The 15650-nt window shown below is 41.0% G+C and overlaps 1 protein-coding gene across 1 annotated transcript; it reads right to left on the bottom strand.

The window, feature by feature from the left end:
• Positions 1-3205: 3205 nt before the first annotated feature.
• Positions 3206-13139, bottom strand: LOC134718406 (uncharacterized). Its single transcript, XM_063580906.1, has 2 exons — positions 12923-13139; positions 3206-4694 (listed from the first exon to the last, which is right to left on the bottom strand). The coding sequence occupies exon 2, from the start codon at positions 4691-4693 to the stop codon at positions 3206-3208; it is 1488 nt and encodes a 495-aa protein (XP_063436976.1). The 5' UTR covers position 4694; positions 12923-13139.
• Positions 13140-15650: the final 2511 nt, after the last annotated feature.

Here is a 15650-nt window from a genome sequence, read left to right as displayed (position 1 = left end):
TACTTTACGAAAGAGCAGAAAACATCCCAAGGCTAAATATTTGACTTTAACGCCCCATAAAAATATATATGCTAATTTAGAAAAATGGATGCCATTTTACACTCTTAACACAGATATAATAAGGATTTGCTGATTTATTTTATATTCGTACTTGCCTCATATTTTATTATAAATCTCCAATTTAAACAGATAAGCAGCATTAATCCTAATTACTTAAAATTGAGAATGGAAATGGGGAATATGTGAAGGAGACAACAACACAATAGAAAAAAAAACAACAGCAGAAAGTCACCAACAGGTCTTCAATGTAGAGAAAAATTCCCGCACCCGGAGGCGTCCTTCAGTTGGCCCCTAAACAAATATATACCAGTTCAGTGATAATGAACGCCATACTAATTTCCAAATTGTACACAAGAATCTCAAATAAAATCATACAAGACTAACAAAGGCCAAATGCTCCTACTTGTTTGGTTTGTAGTGTTTCCCTCGGCAGCAATATTGAATAGTCAAACCCTCATCATTAAACACTTTTTCACCACCGTTTGCACATATACATTCTTTATAAATACTTCTTCTTAATTTTTTATTGCCATCTATTGTACAATATCCCACTTAACAACCTTTCACATTACAAGCATGATTCACCCATTTCTGTTGCATTAAAGATTTTCGGACTCTGACACAATCCAATGTCTTACTTTTTAAAATGCAACCTAACACAAATTGAAAAAAAAGCTTTTCTCTGTTTTTGAAACAAAAACTATCTATGATAGTGGATGTTTGATCTGGACAGGGCAACAAAAAAGAGGCTATGGAGTTTATGAAACGAGATTTAGAGGGGAAAATATTAAAATTCATGCCCATAGACTCAGCTATTTTGTGAATGACAATTTTAAACCAATGGATCATAAATTCAATGTTTCACATTTTTGTCACAATGAATGAACTATGTGTAAGGAAAGAACATTAATCTTTAGAACCACACTAAGTGTAAATAACAGGCGCAAGATTTGCAGAATGTTTGTTGCACTATGGATACGCAAAATGTATATTGTAACTTCAGGTAAACTCTCTTCTGTTAGTGTATTGATGTTCGTTAATTATGTTTTCATTGGCACAGTTAAATAATGAGTTTGCCATCAACTTTCTGTTTCCTTTGTTTCGCCTATATTTGAATCTTATAAACTTGTACTGACGAGTAGTTTTTCTGAGTGTGTGATATTCACCCGTTTTGTCCCGCAGTTTCATATTTTTATAAATGGATCCGTCTTTCTGTATTTCAGTCCTATGACGCTTGCAAGTAATTTACAGGATTTCCCATAGATGAGGAATAGATGGCGGAATGACACAAACCTTCAAAATTCCTTGTCCAAATAGTATTTGTTGATGCAAATGAAAATACCTCACTGTGTAAACTTTCACTCTGGTTGGTTGTTGAAAGACGGGAAATTTTCTGTATCTCAGAGTTGGAAAAGTTTTTAGCTAATACTGATTTCAATATAATTATGTCATTCTGGTTCAGTTCCAAATGCCTGGCATATGGCAAGTGGCTTGTATTATACATGGAGAGATGAGCAGAAAAACAACATAATATCTTCTACAGTTTCTATGATCATTTGCAAAACATGGAATAACATTTTCAACTGCTCTCCTGCCGCGCTCAATAAAAACATCACTCATTGGCAGTGAACTCTTGTTTTAAATTTAATGCAGGATAAGGAAACCGTGTAATAAACATTGATTAGAAATGCTTACTTCACTGTCATTTATTATCAATTCTGAACTCCAAAAAAATATCAAAGCATGTTTAAATCTAGCAGATTTATTTTTAGAATTTTTTTTTAATTTGGCCTACACTAGCACGTGAATTAGTGTAAAAAAACTGGTTTCTGCCACCTAAATTGTTAACAAGATTCAGCCATTTTAAAATTATACACGTAACACAAGAAGAAATTTTGTCGTTCAATGTTTACACAAAACAATTAAAAAATTGAAAAAAAACAGGATACATACAAGACTGTTCAAATATCAGGACCTCCTGAATATTTATTTCGCACTTAGGACATTAATTATGAGTCATGATAGTGGGAATGGTCACTTGAGTTTCATCTTGATTTACAAATGAGTACAGTTCTCTGTAAAGTTTAAATTGAGGACATCCCAATCTACAGGTACATTTTTACTAGGTTAGAAATGGCCTGTTGTTAATAATGTGGTGTTCGTCTTGGGGAAAGACTATTTCCCTTGAAAGGACCTGACCTGGACTTTATACATATAAGAAGTACTTAGGCTTAAGTATTATGTAATTACCTATAACTCGGGCGTTGTTTACTGTTTCTTCGGTATTACGTCTAACGTGATAGTTGACCATAAGATGAAGAGGGCGCTCCAGGCGTGCGCAGACTCTGACATCCGCTGTATCCAACCAGAGGTCCATTGGTGTCCATTGTCTACTCCTGGCAGGGAGAATGGTATCAGTTGTCTACTCCTAATAGGGAGAACCCGGGGCTTAGGGTAAAGATACAACACCCCCCTCCTTCCTAAAAAGGAGGAACTATAAGTTCCGACAAAGGCCTGACAACTGAAGACGCCCCTTATGCCTTTAATTCAAAATACTAAGTTAATTACCTAACCAACGAATGGGTTATTTCTAAAATCCACCCCCCTGTTCCCTGGCTATTGGGTCTCTATTGAAATTTTATCTTTTCCCTTAAAACATGACATTTAAAAAATAAATCACTGAACTATTTGCCTAAGACAATAAAAAAAAAATTTTCATGTCCGTTACTCGGAGCTACAATTTCTAGAATTGTCCTAATTCTGAATCACATATCTCTAAAATACACAAAAACTAAATCTACTACAAATAATCAAAAATTTACAAAGATCTCTATTTCTGTCAGTTCATTAAGCTCCCCTTGAATTTCCAATTAATCTAAACTACCTGCTATTCTAATGAATCCCCCTTAAAAATTAAGCACCCGTTCCAGCATGGAACAAAAAGTGAAAACCATGACCATAAAAAACAATGTATACACCAATACCGTTCTTCAATATGGCGATATGTAAAAATGTCCAACACTAATCTACTATTTTACAATTTATACACTGGCCTGGTTTTCAAACCCTGGGGAGTACAGCTTCCAGACAGGAAGCGGAGACTAATGCCAAAAACCAAAATCTGTTGTTGTTACTTCTGGGTAGCTCATTTGACTGTGACCACGAGTTCTGCCATGGCTGGCAGCAACTCCATCCTGACGGATCTGGTTAACTCAGCTCCCAGGTAGGTCAGCACGACCTCCTGGTCTTCCAGGTCAAACACCTCCCTAGCCTGGGCAACAGCATTAGCAACAGATGTTACCCCAACCAACTTCCTAGTGTTGTGGTACACTAGAATCACCAATGATTCGTCTGGCTTGGTTGCCATGGCTACTGGCTCCTCCACTGGTGGAGTGACCCTCTCTTCCTCCTCCCTCTGGGGCACTGGCTGCACTGGCTGTGTCACTTGTGGGACATCCACAGAGCTAGTCTCTGTCGCTGGCACTATGGTTGTGGACTGAGCCACGACGGGCTCTGCCACCTGGCAGAATCTGGAGTTTGCCTGACATAGGATGTCATATGTCGGACCGTTATCTCCCTGGTACTCATCTAGAGCGACGCAGGCTCTGTGTGCTGGGCTTAGGTACCTAAGCACACCTAATATCACCCTCCAATATAGTATCACTACCGGGCTGGTGATGGGATGCAGGGAATACACACTGCATTTCTGCCAATTCATCTGCTGACAAACGGCTCTCAGTGGTGGCATGTCCACTCCTTGGATCTTGATACCGCTTGGAATGGCTGCTCTCTCCTGCAACCAGGAGACAAACTCTGCAGAGGTTACGTCTTCTCGGCCAGTGAGCCACCTGGCCAACATGATCACCATGTGGCCCCTGAACTGGTGGAAGCCTTGATTTGACATCACTTCCCTGTTGAAGTTGGACTCAAACATTGGGGACACATGATCCCCCAATGCGTGCTCCCGCATCTGCCTTGATATCACGGGACATCCAGGAACTGGACAAGCAACGTCCCTGGCACTCACCCTCCAGGTCCTCTCCTTATACCCACTTATGGGGCCTGTCCATACTTGTGACTCCCTGCCCCTCCATGCATCGGGTATCTCTCTCTTGAAAGCCATGGGGTCCGTGCTGGCAGGCACTGAAGCAGACTGCTCCTCACCGTGTGCTGTAGGCACTTCCCCCTGCACCTCTGGCTCTTCTGTCTCCTCTGGAGTCTCTTCTGAGATGGCAAGTGTCTGCAGGCCATCAACCAGAACAGGTACCTCCTGTTCTCCTGAGACACTTACCTTGGCTGCTACTGGAGCTGACTGCTCCACAGCCTCGACCACCAGTTCCTGTGGTACCTCATCCTGTGTCTCCTCTGGAGTACCCTGTACTCGAACAGGTACCTCCTGTCCTCCTGACACACTTACTTCTAGTATTGCTGGTACCTCCAGCAATACTGTAGAATCCACCACAGGTCCTTCCTGGCCAGGTTCTCCCATCCTGACCCTTCTCCTATGGGTGGCTTGATCCAATACGGACACATCAAAGGGCTGAATGCCCACTCCCGGCTGGGAGTCACCATAACTCTTTCCCTCATCACTGCCCTCGCTGGAGCACGACCTGAAGGACTCAGAATCAGACATTCTGAAAAATATGAAAAAAATAAACAAACATTAGTTAAACTGACAATTTACGTATCTGATACACAATAATTAAACTGACTATTTACACAATATGGTTACCTACTCATTTTCTCCCCCTTTTTTATCTTTTGAGGGTGGAGTAGGACAGACAAGTTGGCAGTTTGGGCAAATGTAGGGATCTATCTCATTGGCCTCTTGGATTGACATACCTATGCAGGTTAAATGGAACCATTCCCTACAATTATCACATTGGACCATTGTCTCACCCGTGTCTGGGCCCCGACACACACAGTACTGAGGGGTAGTAGGCTTGGTCTTATTGCCTGCCAAGACATCAATACCTTGTTTAAATTTGTCCCTACACGTCTCCAACCAAGCAGGAATCTTCCTATCCCCACATGGCTTGAGTCGGTCATGATTAGTGTTAAAAACCACCCGTTGGAGTTTTACCTTATACACATACCCGGTCACCTTACTAATTATGATACCCGGCCCTTTCCATGGTGACCCCAATTTCTTACATTTACCCTTAATCTGGGCAGTGTCCAACACATAGACAAGATCCCCCGGCTGGTACGATTTTTCTAAGACCCTTAGATCATAGTCTCTTTTCATTTTCTCTTGGGAGGTCTTAAGCTTATCACGAGCAATGGTATGTGCACTTTTGATAGCTTTTTCTAGGTCTATGATATAGCTATCAGCACCCTCATACTTCTTTTCGCTTTGACTGCCGAACATAAGGTCTGCTGGCTGATTGGTCTCCCTGCCTAGCATGAGCTTGTTTGGTGTGTACCCTGTACTCCTGTTGACACTAGATCTCATGGCTCCCCCCAGTTGAGCAATGTGTTGATCCCAGTTTTCTTGTTGTGAATCAACAAAGCATCTCACTGCATCCATGAGACTGCGGTTCTGTCTCTCAACCTGTCCATTTGACTGAGGACGATATGGGGTCGTTCTCGCCTTATGAATTTGCAGCAAATCACATACTGCTTTAAAGAGTGCGCTCTCAAAGTTACGTCCCTGATCTGAGAATAGCTGGAATGGATAGCCAAATCTTGTGAAAAACTCATTAATGGCAGCCTGAGCAGTTACTTCCGCTGTTTGTGACGGTAGTGGTATACATTCCGTCCACTTGGTGAATTGGTCTGTCATCATTAAAATATGTTCATTGTTTTGTTTTGTCTTTGGCAAAGGGCCCATAAAATCTATGTGGACTCTTTCCATAGGGTACCCAGCATGGTACTTGGTCAGTGGACATTTACTATGTCTGCTCGCTTTCTTGTTCTTGTTGCAAGTATCACAACTAAGTACAAACAAGTTAATGTCTTTGGTCATGTTATACCAGTGATATTTGTCCTTTATCTTGGACATGGTCCTTGATACACCTTGATGTCCTGCACTAGGCAGTTCATGACAGAGCTCCATTACTGTTTGTCTTAAAGAAGCGGGTACAACAAGTCTTGTATTGGCTCCCTCTGTTTTGGGTTGACTCTTTAAAATACCATTGTCTAAGAAAAATCTTTCTTTATTTATCCAGTGACTCTTGGCTGCTGGTGGTGCCAGGAACAAATCATTGGATAGTGGTTCACAGCCATCTTTTAAATACGGGAGGATAAACATCAAGTCTAGATCACTCTCTTGGCCTGTTTTTATATCCTCTTCACTGAAACCTGAGATGGTTATGCCCTCTTCTTGTGCGATTGCTGCCACGACACAATCAGAAGCGTCATCCATTACAATTCTTGCCGTTGATGGAGTAAATATCAATTCCATACCTGTACTGAATGGTGGTAAATCACATTCCTCAGACGACTGGCTTGCTTTTGGCTCAATTGAGTTTAAGCTGCTAGTGTGAAAGCAGTCTTCCGTAACTGCAGATTCAACTGGTACTGCAGGTTGTTCCAAGGTTGAAACCTTTTCTGGAGTTTCAAATAACATCATCATTGCTGTTGCTACTCTTTTAAGTAATCTTGGCTTTTGCTTTCTTTTTCTAGCCAGTGGTACTGCTTCATCTACATCACATAAGAACTGTGCCCAACTTTGATGTGCTCGCTGGCAGTAATTACAGCCCTTGCAAGGTAAACTTGCCAGTATGGTGTCTGCAGTATAATGTGGACATTCTTTTAACCTATCCGGGAGACGAGACAAGACATCTGCATCAATGTGTTGTTTACCTGGCCTATGCTTTATTACCAGGTCATACTGGCTGAGCTCTTCCAACCATCTAGCTAATTGCCCCTGGGGCTCTTTGAAATTGACAAGCCATGTCAAACTACTATGGTCTGTCCTCACAGTGAATTGTCTTCCCAGAAGGTAGTGTCTGAACTGTCTAGTAAATCTAATTACTGCCAACAACTCCTTCCTAGTTGTGCAATAACGTTTTTGTTCTGCTGTAAGTACAAAGCTACCATATGCTATGGTCCGTCCCTCTCCATCTTGCACCTGAATGAGTTCTGCGCCTATTGCATTTTGGGAGGCGTCTGTATCCAGGATGAAATAATCCTTGTTGTTAGGCAAAGTAAGGACTGGTGCAGATAACAAGTTGTCTTTTAACGTCTGAAATGCAAGTTGACGTTCATGGTTCCATGAAAACAAATTTTTTCCTGTCACTTCATATAGTGGAGCAGATATTTTGGCATAGTCCTTGATAAATGAACGGTGGTAGTTCACAAATCCCAGGAATTGTTCAACTTCCTTCGTGCTAGTAGGCACAACCCAACCACTAACTGGTTGCAAATGTTGTTGACCTATTTGGAGGCCCTGGTTACTGACACTCCTGCCTAAAAATTCCACATTGGTTCTAAATAAAGCACACTTCTTAGGCTTTAGTCTAAGTCCATACTCTCTAAATCTGGCAAATACATTCTGTAGGTTAGTGAGATGTTCATCAAAAGATGGTCCTAGAACCAATATATCATCAAGGAAAGCCAAAACAGTTTTCCACGTTAAACCTCTGAGTACCAGGTTCATTACTCTGGCATAGGTACCTGGTGCGTTGCAAAGTCCAAATGCCATTTTGACGCACTCAAACAATCCATATTTGGTAACAAATGCAGTTTTCTTACGGTCTTCTGGCTTGATCTTTATTTGCCAATATGCGCTATTAGCGTCCAGTTTGGAATACCATATGTTTCCAGCCAAAGTATCCAGACATTCGTCTATCAGGGGAAGAGGAAATAAATCACGTGATGTGACTGAGTTTAGCCTCCGGAAATCAATGCACCAGCGTACCCCGCCATCTTTCTTCCTTATAAGCACTGGTGCTGAAGCCCATTCAGATGTTGAAGGTTGTATAACTCCAGCATCTAACATTTTCTTGAGGTGCGCCTCCTCCTCTTGAACGAAACAAGCTGGTGTTCTCCGCATACGGAGCTGAATAGGTCTGGCATTGCCAGTATCAATTTCATGTTCTACATGACTAAAATTACCAAGGTCAAACTCTGTCCTTGCAAAAACATCACTGTACGTGTAAAGCAAAGTTCTCAGTTTTGATTTCTGATCTGATGTCAAATCCTGACTGGATGTAGTGAAGAGTTCTTGGAGATGATCTGGGAGATCCTCCTGTTTAGGTGGTGTACCCTTTTGACTGGTACCCTGTTTACTGGTTGAACAAGTACCAACACTAAGATCTTGAGGGTCATCCATAGATTCAATTATGGTCACAGCATGTGCCTCAGCTACTTCTGTTCCACCCTGGAGTCGGACAGGGTTGTCCGTCACATTCATAAAACAAACAACCGGACTTTGTCCTTTAGCACAAACTGACCTTGGAATCAAGAGTGTAGTCTTCGAGTTTGGTTCTATCACAAAATCATTATCCTGTACTGGTACTGTACAATTCATTCGCATTACTGAGTTAGGTGGAACTACTACCGAGCTTGGTATTGTAATTCTGTTGACTGAGGGTTGAGCAGATGGTGTCTCTCCTCCTAAGACTAGCTTAACTGTCTTGTCGTTGATGGACATGTATCCTTGACCAATGTTGAGTATAACATTATTACTGGCTAAGAAATCATGGCCCAGTAGCATCTCACAGTCAATTGGAGCGATATACAAGTTGTGATTGAAAAGTAGGTCCTGTATACTAAACAGAGTAGGATTAGTAATTCTGCATGTCATCTGCATTTCTCGGCCTGCTCCATGCATAAGTGTCTCTTTAATGACATAAGGTTTTTCTTTCAGAGAATCAAAAACTTTGTCCTGCATTATGGTAACCTCTGAGCCTGTATCAATCAATGCAGTTACTAGCTTGTCCTGGATTTGTACCTTTACTCTCAACAGTTGAGCAGTCCCAATTGTTCCTACCACAGTAAACCCATTAGATGGTCCCTCTGTAGCTTTGACCTCTGGCACATTCATTGTAACTGATTTGCGTTCAGTTTGCTTATTCTGAGTTGGCGGTTTGCTGCCAGGTGAGTTATTTAACTTTGGGCAATCTCTTTTGAAATGTCCTATTTCATGACAATAAAAACATGCCCCGTCTGGGGTTTGTGACCTGCGGTTACCAGCACGATTATTATAACCACCTCTTCTACCTTGACCACGTCCACGTGAGGTATTATCTGATCTATAGTCCCGACTGGGCGAAGTACCACTAGATCTGTTTGAATGTCGCATTTCCTCTGTAAGTGTAGCCATTGAGGACAGTAGGCTTTGCATCTGTTGCATGCTCTGTTGTTGCTCTTCTCGTTGTTGACGAAGCTGTTGCTCCATTTGAGATACTCGTGTGTCTATGTTTGGTTTAGATGAGCCTACCCCGTGCACTGATGGTGTGTCACTAACTTGTGCTGTTGGTGTTGGAGCTGACGCCTGTTTGACTTCATGGGTTTTTCCTTGAGCAATATGGGCTTGCACAGCCTTTCTTGAATGCTGATACCACTTAATTATATCAATTGCATTTTCAACCGATACTGGTTTAAACCCACATGCGTGTTGTCCAGCCTCTGGGTCGTTGCAACCTTGACAAAATTTCATTACTGCTTGTTTTGTCATGTATTCTTCAGAGAGGTCTTTGAAGGATTGTGTCGCCAGAGATAATACACGATCCGCCCAATCCTCCAGGGATTCCTCTTTCTTTTGAGTTATAGTCTGAAACTGTATTTGTGAAGTTTCTTGGGGTTCTTGAAAACCGAAGCGTTTCACCATTTTAGTCACTACTGCACTAAAAGCAATGTCCTTGTTGGATTCCAGTAGCACTGTATAAAAATCACTAGCTTTGTCCTCCAAGCACCAACAAAGCTGTTCTCGTTTTTGTTTGTCCGTCCAACCGGCAGCCTCAGCGTACCCGGTGAACTTTGTGTAAAATGCCTTCCAGTTGCCTTTCCCTGTGTACTTAAGGTTCTTGGGCGCCGAAAAGAAAAATTTCTTGTCCTGTTTCATTGGAGCTGGCTTCGCTCTATGACGGTTGCTTGAGGAATGGTGACCATCCGTTTCCGGCTGACCATGTCTGTCTGACCTCTTTTTGTCATGCTTCTTGCCTGAATTTTTTCGGTGTGGCGATGAGTGCTCACTAGCCTCCTCCTCCACTGGTGAAACATGTCTGCTTGATATACTGAGTCTAGAGTGTGTTTTGTGGCTTCTACTCTTATGACGACTCCGACGATACACTACCCCTGATGTAGAACTAGATGAATCTGAATCACTATTTGAGCAGCTTGTAATACTAGACATACTGCGCTGATCCTGAAACTGAGTGTGTGGATTGTTATTGTACAACTGTTGTTGTGGGTACACTGGCAAGTGTGGAGCTGTGTCATAATACCCTGATTGAGCCGTTCCTTGTACAAGATTTGGTGTTGTTGAAGGCTGATAGGGCCTCCCTTGTTGGTATGGTATATTTCCAACTGGCTGTTGAGTCTGATGTATAGGTGCAGTAACATTTTGGAGATGTTGCACCGGTTGTTGCCTGTAAAATTCCTGTTGGTTGTGTATGGCCTGAGGCGGTTGCCCCTGCTGACCCATTGTGTTGTTGAGTGGTTGTTGAAAACCCGACAGGTTGGTGTTAGGTTGGTATAGACCTGTTCTGTTAAATTGTTGTGTTGGTGGAACATGGCTGTTGATATGTGATATATTAACAGGATGGTTGATGGGTGGTTGATGTTGTTGATTATCAATCACTCTGTTTTGTTGTCCGGGTGTACCGACTGGAAAGGTATAGTTTTGTTGTCTAGTTGACTGTAGTTGATCTGTTGACCTGGGACAGGGTGGTTGATTGGCCCTGTTGGCGGTCGGTGGAAGTGGTTGATAAGGTTCCCTTTCCCTGACGGGTGGAGTAGACCTAAGTGCAGGTAAAGGGTTTGACCTGTTGATGTTGGGTTGAGGTGATTGTTGACCTGTAGCCCTGTGGTTGATTGGTTGGTTGGCAACAATCGGAGGTGACCTGTTGAAACCTTGTTGAATTGGTTGTGTGTTGGTGACTGTGTGACCACCAAGTAGATGAATGGCTCTAGTATTGGATCGCGGGTAGTTGTCATTATGTTCAACCGGGAGTTGAACAGCTTGCTGTCTTTGTTGGTTGTGGTTGATGACCTGTTCAACAGGTAGTTGAATAGCTTGTTGACGCTGGTTGATACGTTCAACAGGTAGTTGGACAGCTTGTTGACGTTGGTTGATACGTTCAACAGGTAGTTGAACAGCTTGTTGACGTTGGTTGAAGTTGACTGTATGTTCAACAGGCAGTTGAACTGTTGGTTGTGGCGGTTGAATATAGTTGACAGAATTTTCTAACAACCTACTGCGCTGATTGATTGGTTCCCTAGTCTGGCTGTGTTGGAACCTGTCGTTGAGGTGGGTATTCTCGAATTGTTGCTCTTTCATAGCAGTTGACGACTCGTACTCTGTACAATGTTCACCCACTAACCTTGGTTGCTGATTCAGCGGAACCTCTATCATAGTGGTGCTATCCTGCTGAATACTCATAGACCGATCTAGACTTGGCAAATCTGGCTTATCTGACGGTTCATATTCTACATAATGTGGTCCGTATGCTGGGTCAATTACTTCTGGTTGTAAAGTTCGGCTGGGAAGTAACGATTCCTCACTACAGGACAGATTATCGTCAAAAATTCTGCAACGGTCCATCTCTTGGGTTGGATATTCATTTTCCTCAATGCATGAGGGCATGGATCTCATTGACGTGCGATCAACCTGCGAATTCCACACTGTATCCATGGCAATCTCCGAGTCAGAAAAAACCGGTTGATTTAAAAAAGTTTTTTGATAAATTTCACCCCCCTGGACAGGTGCCTGTGTGGAACCGTGTTGGTCTATCCACCTCTGTGTATCGGTGTTAAATTCTTGCAAATGAGCAATTTCCCTTCTAATAGTACCCGGGGTGAAGGGTGTGGACACAAAATTTGCTGCCCCTCCCTCGTGTGATTTTACATGTGTATCTGTCTCATAGTCCTGTGACTCATGTGGCTGACCTTGATACCTGACATCAACATTGTCCATGTCATTGAATTCACAAGGAGAAAAATCAATCATATCGGACACAAGTGACATTTTATTTTTCATATATGGTATTTGGGCCAATATTTCTGGTGTTATTGTTATGCCATTATTTCTCATTACTATAATTCTACGAGCAGTAGCCGTACCAATGCCAGGTACATGTAGGAGAACAGACTCCGGACTGGAGTTTATTTTAATCTTAAACCCACTCATAGTGCTGAATATTACCCTATATTCAGTGATACTTTCACTATAAATAAATGACAACACAATAACAAAATAATAAACAAGTCTTTATTGATTTAAATCCCGTTTACAAATAGCAAAGATGTGTATTGCATATGTAAACAAATCACGGAAATCACTTCCGGTATTGATCTCAAGTATCGCTGTTACCTGGTAACACGAAATCACGCGAGACTCAATCTGAAAAAATCAATGACTTGAACAAAGTTTGAAAACTTTCACAGACAGTGAAAAACTTATCTTACAACGCTTTTCTCAATAAGGTATCGCTTCTAAAGCTTTTCTTTTAAGCCTAATCCAACTTGCAAAGTCTCATTATAGCCAAAATTATTTGCCAATCACGCTTGATTGCACCTGGTCAAAATTCCCTGACCAAAAAATGGCTAACTAGGTCACACCATGTGTGTTCGAACCACCCGCAACTACCAATAATGTGGTGTTCGTCTTGGGGAAAGACTATTTCCCTTGAAAGGACCTGACCTGGACTTTATACATATAAGAAGTACTTAGGCTTAAGTATTATGTAATTACCTATAACTCGGGCGTTGTTTACTGTTTCTTCGGTATTACGTCTAACGTGATAGTTGACCATAAGATGAAGAGGGCGCTCCAGGCGTGCGCAGACTCTGACATCCGCTGTATCCAACCAGAGGTCCATTGGTGTCCATTGTCTACTCCTGGCAGGGAGAATGGTATCAGTTGTCTACTCCTAATAGGGAGAACCCGGGGCTTAGGGTAAAGATACAACATTAACTAGCTTTAAATAAAGATAGGATCACTCAGAAAGTTCAATAACAAAAGGAATCCAAACTAGATCGTTAAAGCAGGAAGTAAATTTAAATATAACAAGAGGCGGGACAGTCAGGTCAATAAAAAGACACATTTCTTCAATTGATCTTTAACCATACACTATTATGATATTACAATTTGGGGGAAACGATGTTCAACAATTTAAAGATGCATTTATATTATTAATAATCAGTAACACCCATACGTGTCAATACGAACTCAGAAAAAGACCGAAGTAACTCTGACTCAATTTTCGGTTTTCAAAATCATATACAACAAAGATACAGCACAAATAGAAAAGTTTATTTGCAATGGGATACTCATGAAGTGCATTTAAAATTTGAAAGCCGGTCTCGTCAATAAAATTCGCGATTTTTTTGTTCTTCAAAAACTTTAAAACAACACAGTTCAGAATTGCTTGCGTCCGAAGCGCTGTTCTGGATTTACCTTCATCAGGAACTCTCAGGGCCAAACATTTGAAATTCAAAGATGTATAAGTACCGAAACCGTTGAAAAGTTATATGTCAAAAATACCTAAAAATAAATGGCCAAATTCATCTAAAGTAAACTAATATGAACAGCAGCAAATATAAATACCCAACGTGAGAACAGACTTGTCCTATACCAACCATACATAAAAAATGTGCAGTAGAGATTATTTGAAACATTGTCACTAGCGAGTTCAAAAAGATTTTACAAATCTGGCTATTTTCAGTTGGTTTCTGGCTCTTTGTAGTTGGTTTTGGTGTCAAGTACTTTCTAAGGCTATTTGCAAAGAGAACTCTTCCTTCCGTTTACCTTTTAGACACATTTCCCCATATAGTCTGTAATGATGAATTGTCCTGTCCATCTGTGTACCATCTTGTCCAAACATCTTTTGATTCGCTCACCGGGTGGGAATTGTTTCTGGTGGTTAAAAATTCTCTGGCTCCATCATTGATGACTTTAGATGAGGTCCCGTGTCGGCAAATCAATTCAATGATAAACCCAACAATATGGTGTGAATGCTTGGATGGAATTGCCTAAACCTCTGGTTATTACATGACATAGTCTGTAAGGACTGCAATTAATCGGTTGTTTTCTGTGGTGTGAAGTGGACCCTCAAGATCATGTTTTTATAAATGCCTTTCTGGGGGAATCTTTTCTAATTAATGCGATACTTTAGTAAGCTGTTCGGAATATAAATGTTAAGTTATTGTGTTTGGCTGAACCAGAACTGTTTATAGGAGGGGAAAGGGGTGCCCATCCCAGTGATTTTCTATATAACCAAATAAAATTTCCCCACATAAGCTTCCCCTATGTAAGATAAAATTTGTCCACTTGTCTCCTCATCTATAAACATTTCTTAAATCGCTCTGGAAATCGTAAAGTTCTTTATCCTTTCTTCCGAGCCCATCACCTTTGTTCAAAATTGCAATTTGGGGATAACAGTGCATTGCATGTTATGACAACATCATTACAAAGACATGCCCACTGTTCTCTTATTTTATCGGATGTTTGTTTTCTCTAACTGTAATGTTTTTCATAGAGGACATAATTATCCATCTTTTTTAAGTGATAAATATTCCGACTTCTGGACAAACAGTTAATGCCATTTTTAAAACATAAGTTAATGACATTTAAAAAATATAACAGTTTATTTTATTTAATTTATATTGATATACATATTTACCTATACAGATATACTCATATCTTTGTTATGAATGATTTTGAATTTAACCCATGATCACTACATTGATTGATTGTTGGTTGCTTAACGTCCAGTGGAAAATAGTTCATGCATGTTCAGGACGAGAACAAGTTCACAATAAATACAATAGGTAGGTTGATACAATAGAGGCCATCTGGGATGATGGTAGGAGAAATTTGGACTGCCAACGGAAAAGAAGGGTATATTGGATAGGGACAGAAAATTTGGCCTTGCAACAGGCCACCTACGGACTAATCAAAGTGTTGTTGGCACTCTCTTAAAACGAGGAATCGGATTTAGCGTCCCCCTTTTGACCGGACGTGACTGCGAACTTATACATCCCTCACAGCCAAACGGACGCCCCACTTCGGCAAGCGTTTTACTGCCGGTCGGGAGCAGACCAAGTGACCATATTTATATACCCCAGTCACCCTTGGGGAACATGATTATTACAATGTATTGATGCAGGGGTTGGGCTATTTTGATGCTATTGTTCTTGGATATCTAAAATTAAATCCAATCATAAAATGGTTTCGATACCAACATATTTGTATGATGATGACATACCTTTTTTTAAGATGATGTACTGATATTAAATCTTTTTCTCTAATCGATTAAAACTTACAATTTTGTCACTATATCCTTTCACGGATGCAGTAATTTTTTTCCCATATATGTTAGTCAGCCCTGAAATTTTCCGATTAATTAAACAACCCATGGTAGGGTTGCTGCCACTTAAATGGTAATTTTAAGGAAATTTTGCAGTTTTTGGTCATTATC

This window comes from Mytilus trossulus, chromosome 5 (genome assembly GCF_036588685.1).
Source record: "Mytilus trossulus isolate FHL-02 chromosome 5, PNRI_Mtr1.1.1.hap1, whole genome shotgun sequence".
NCBI classification, from domain to species: domain Eukaryota; kingdom Metazoa; phylum Mollusca; class Bivalvia; order Mytilida; family Mytilidae; genus Mytilus; species Mytilus trossulus.
The sequence above is the reverse complement of the archived record's forward strand: the minus strand, read 5'-3'. Positions and strand labels throughout refer to the sequence as shown.

Bases quoted from the DNA above. Each gene is read 5' to 3' on its own strand.
- LOC134718406 (XM_063580906.1), bottom strand. From the start codon at position 4,693: ATGTCTGATTCTGAGTCCTTCAGGTCGTGCTCCAGCGAGGGCAGTGAT.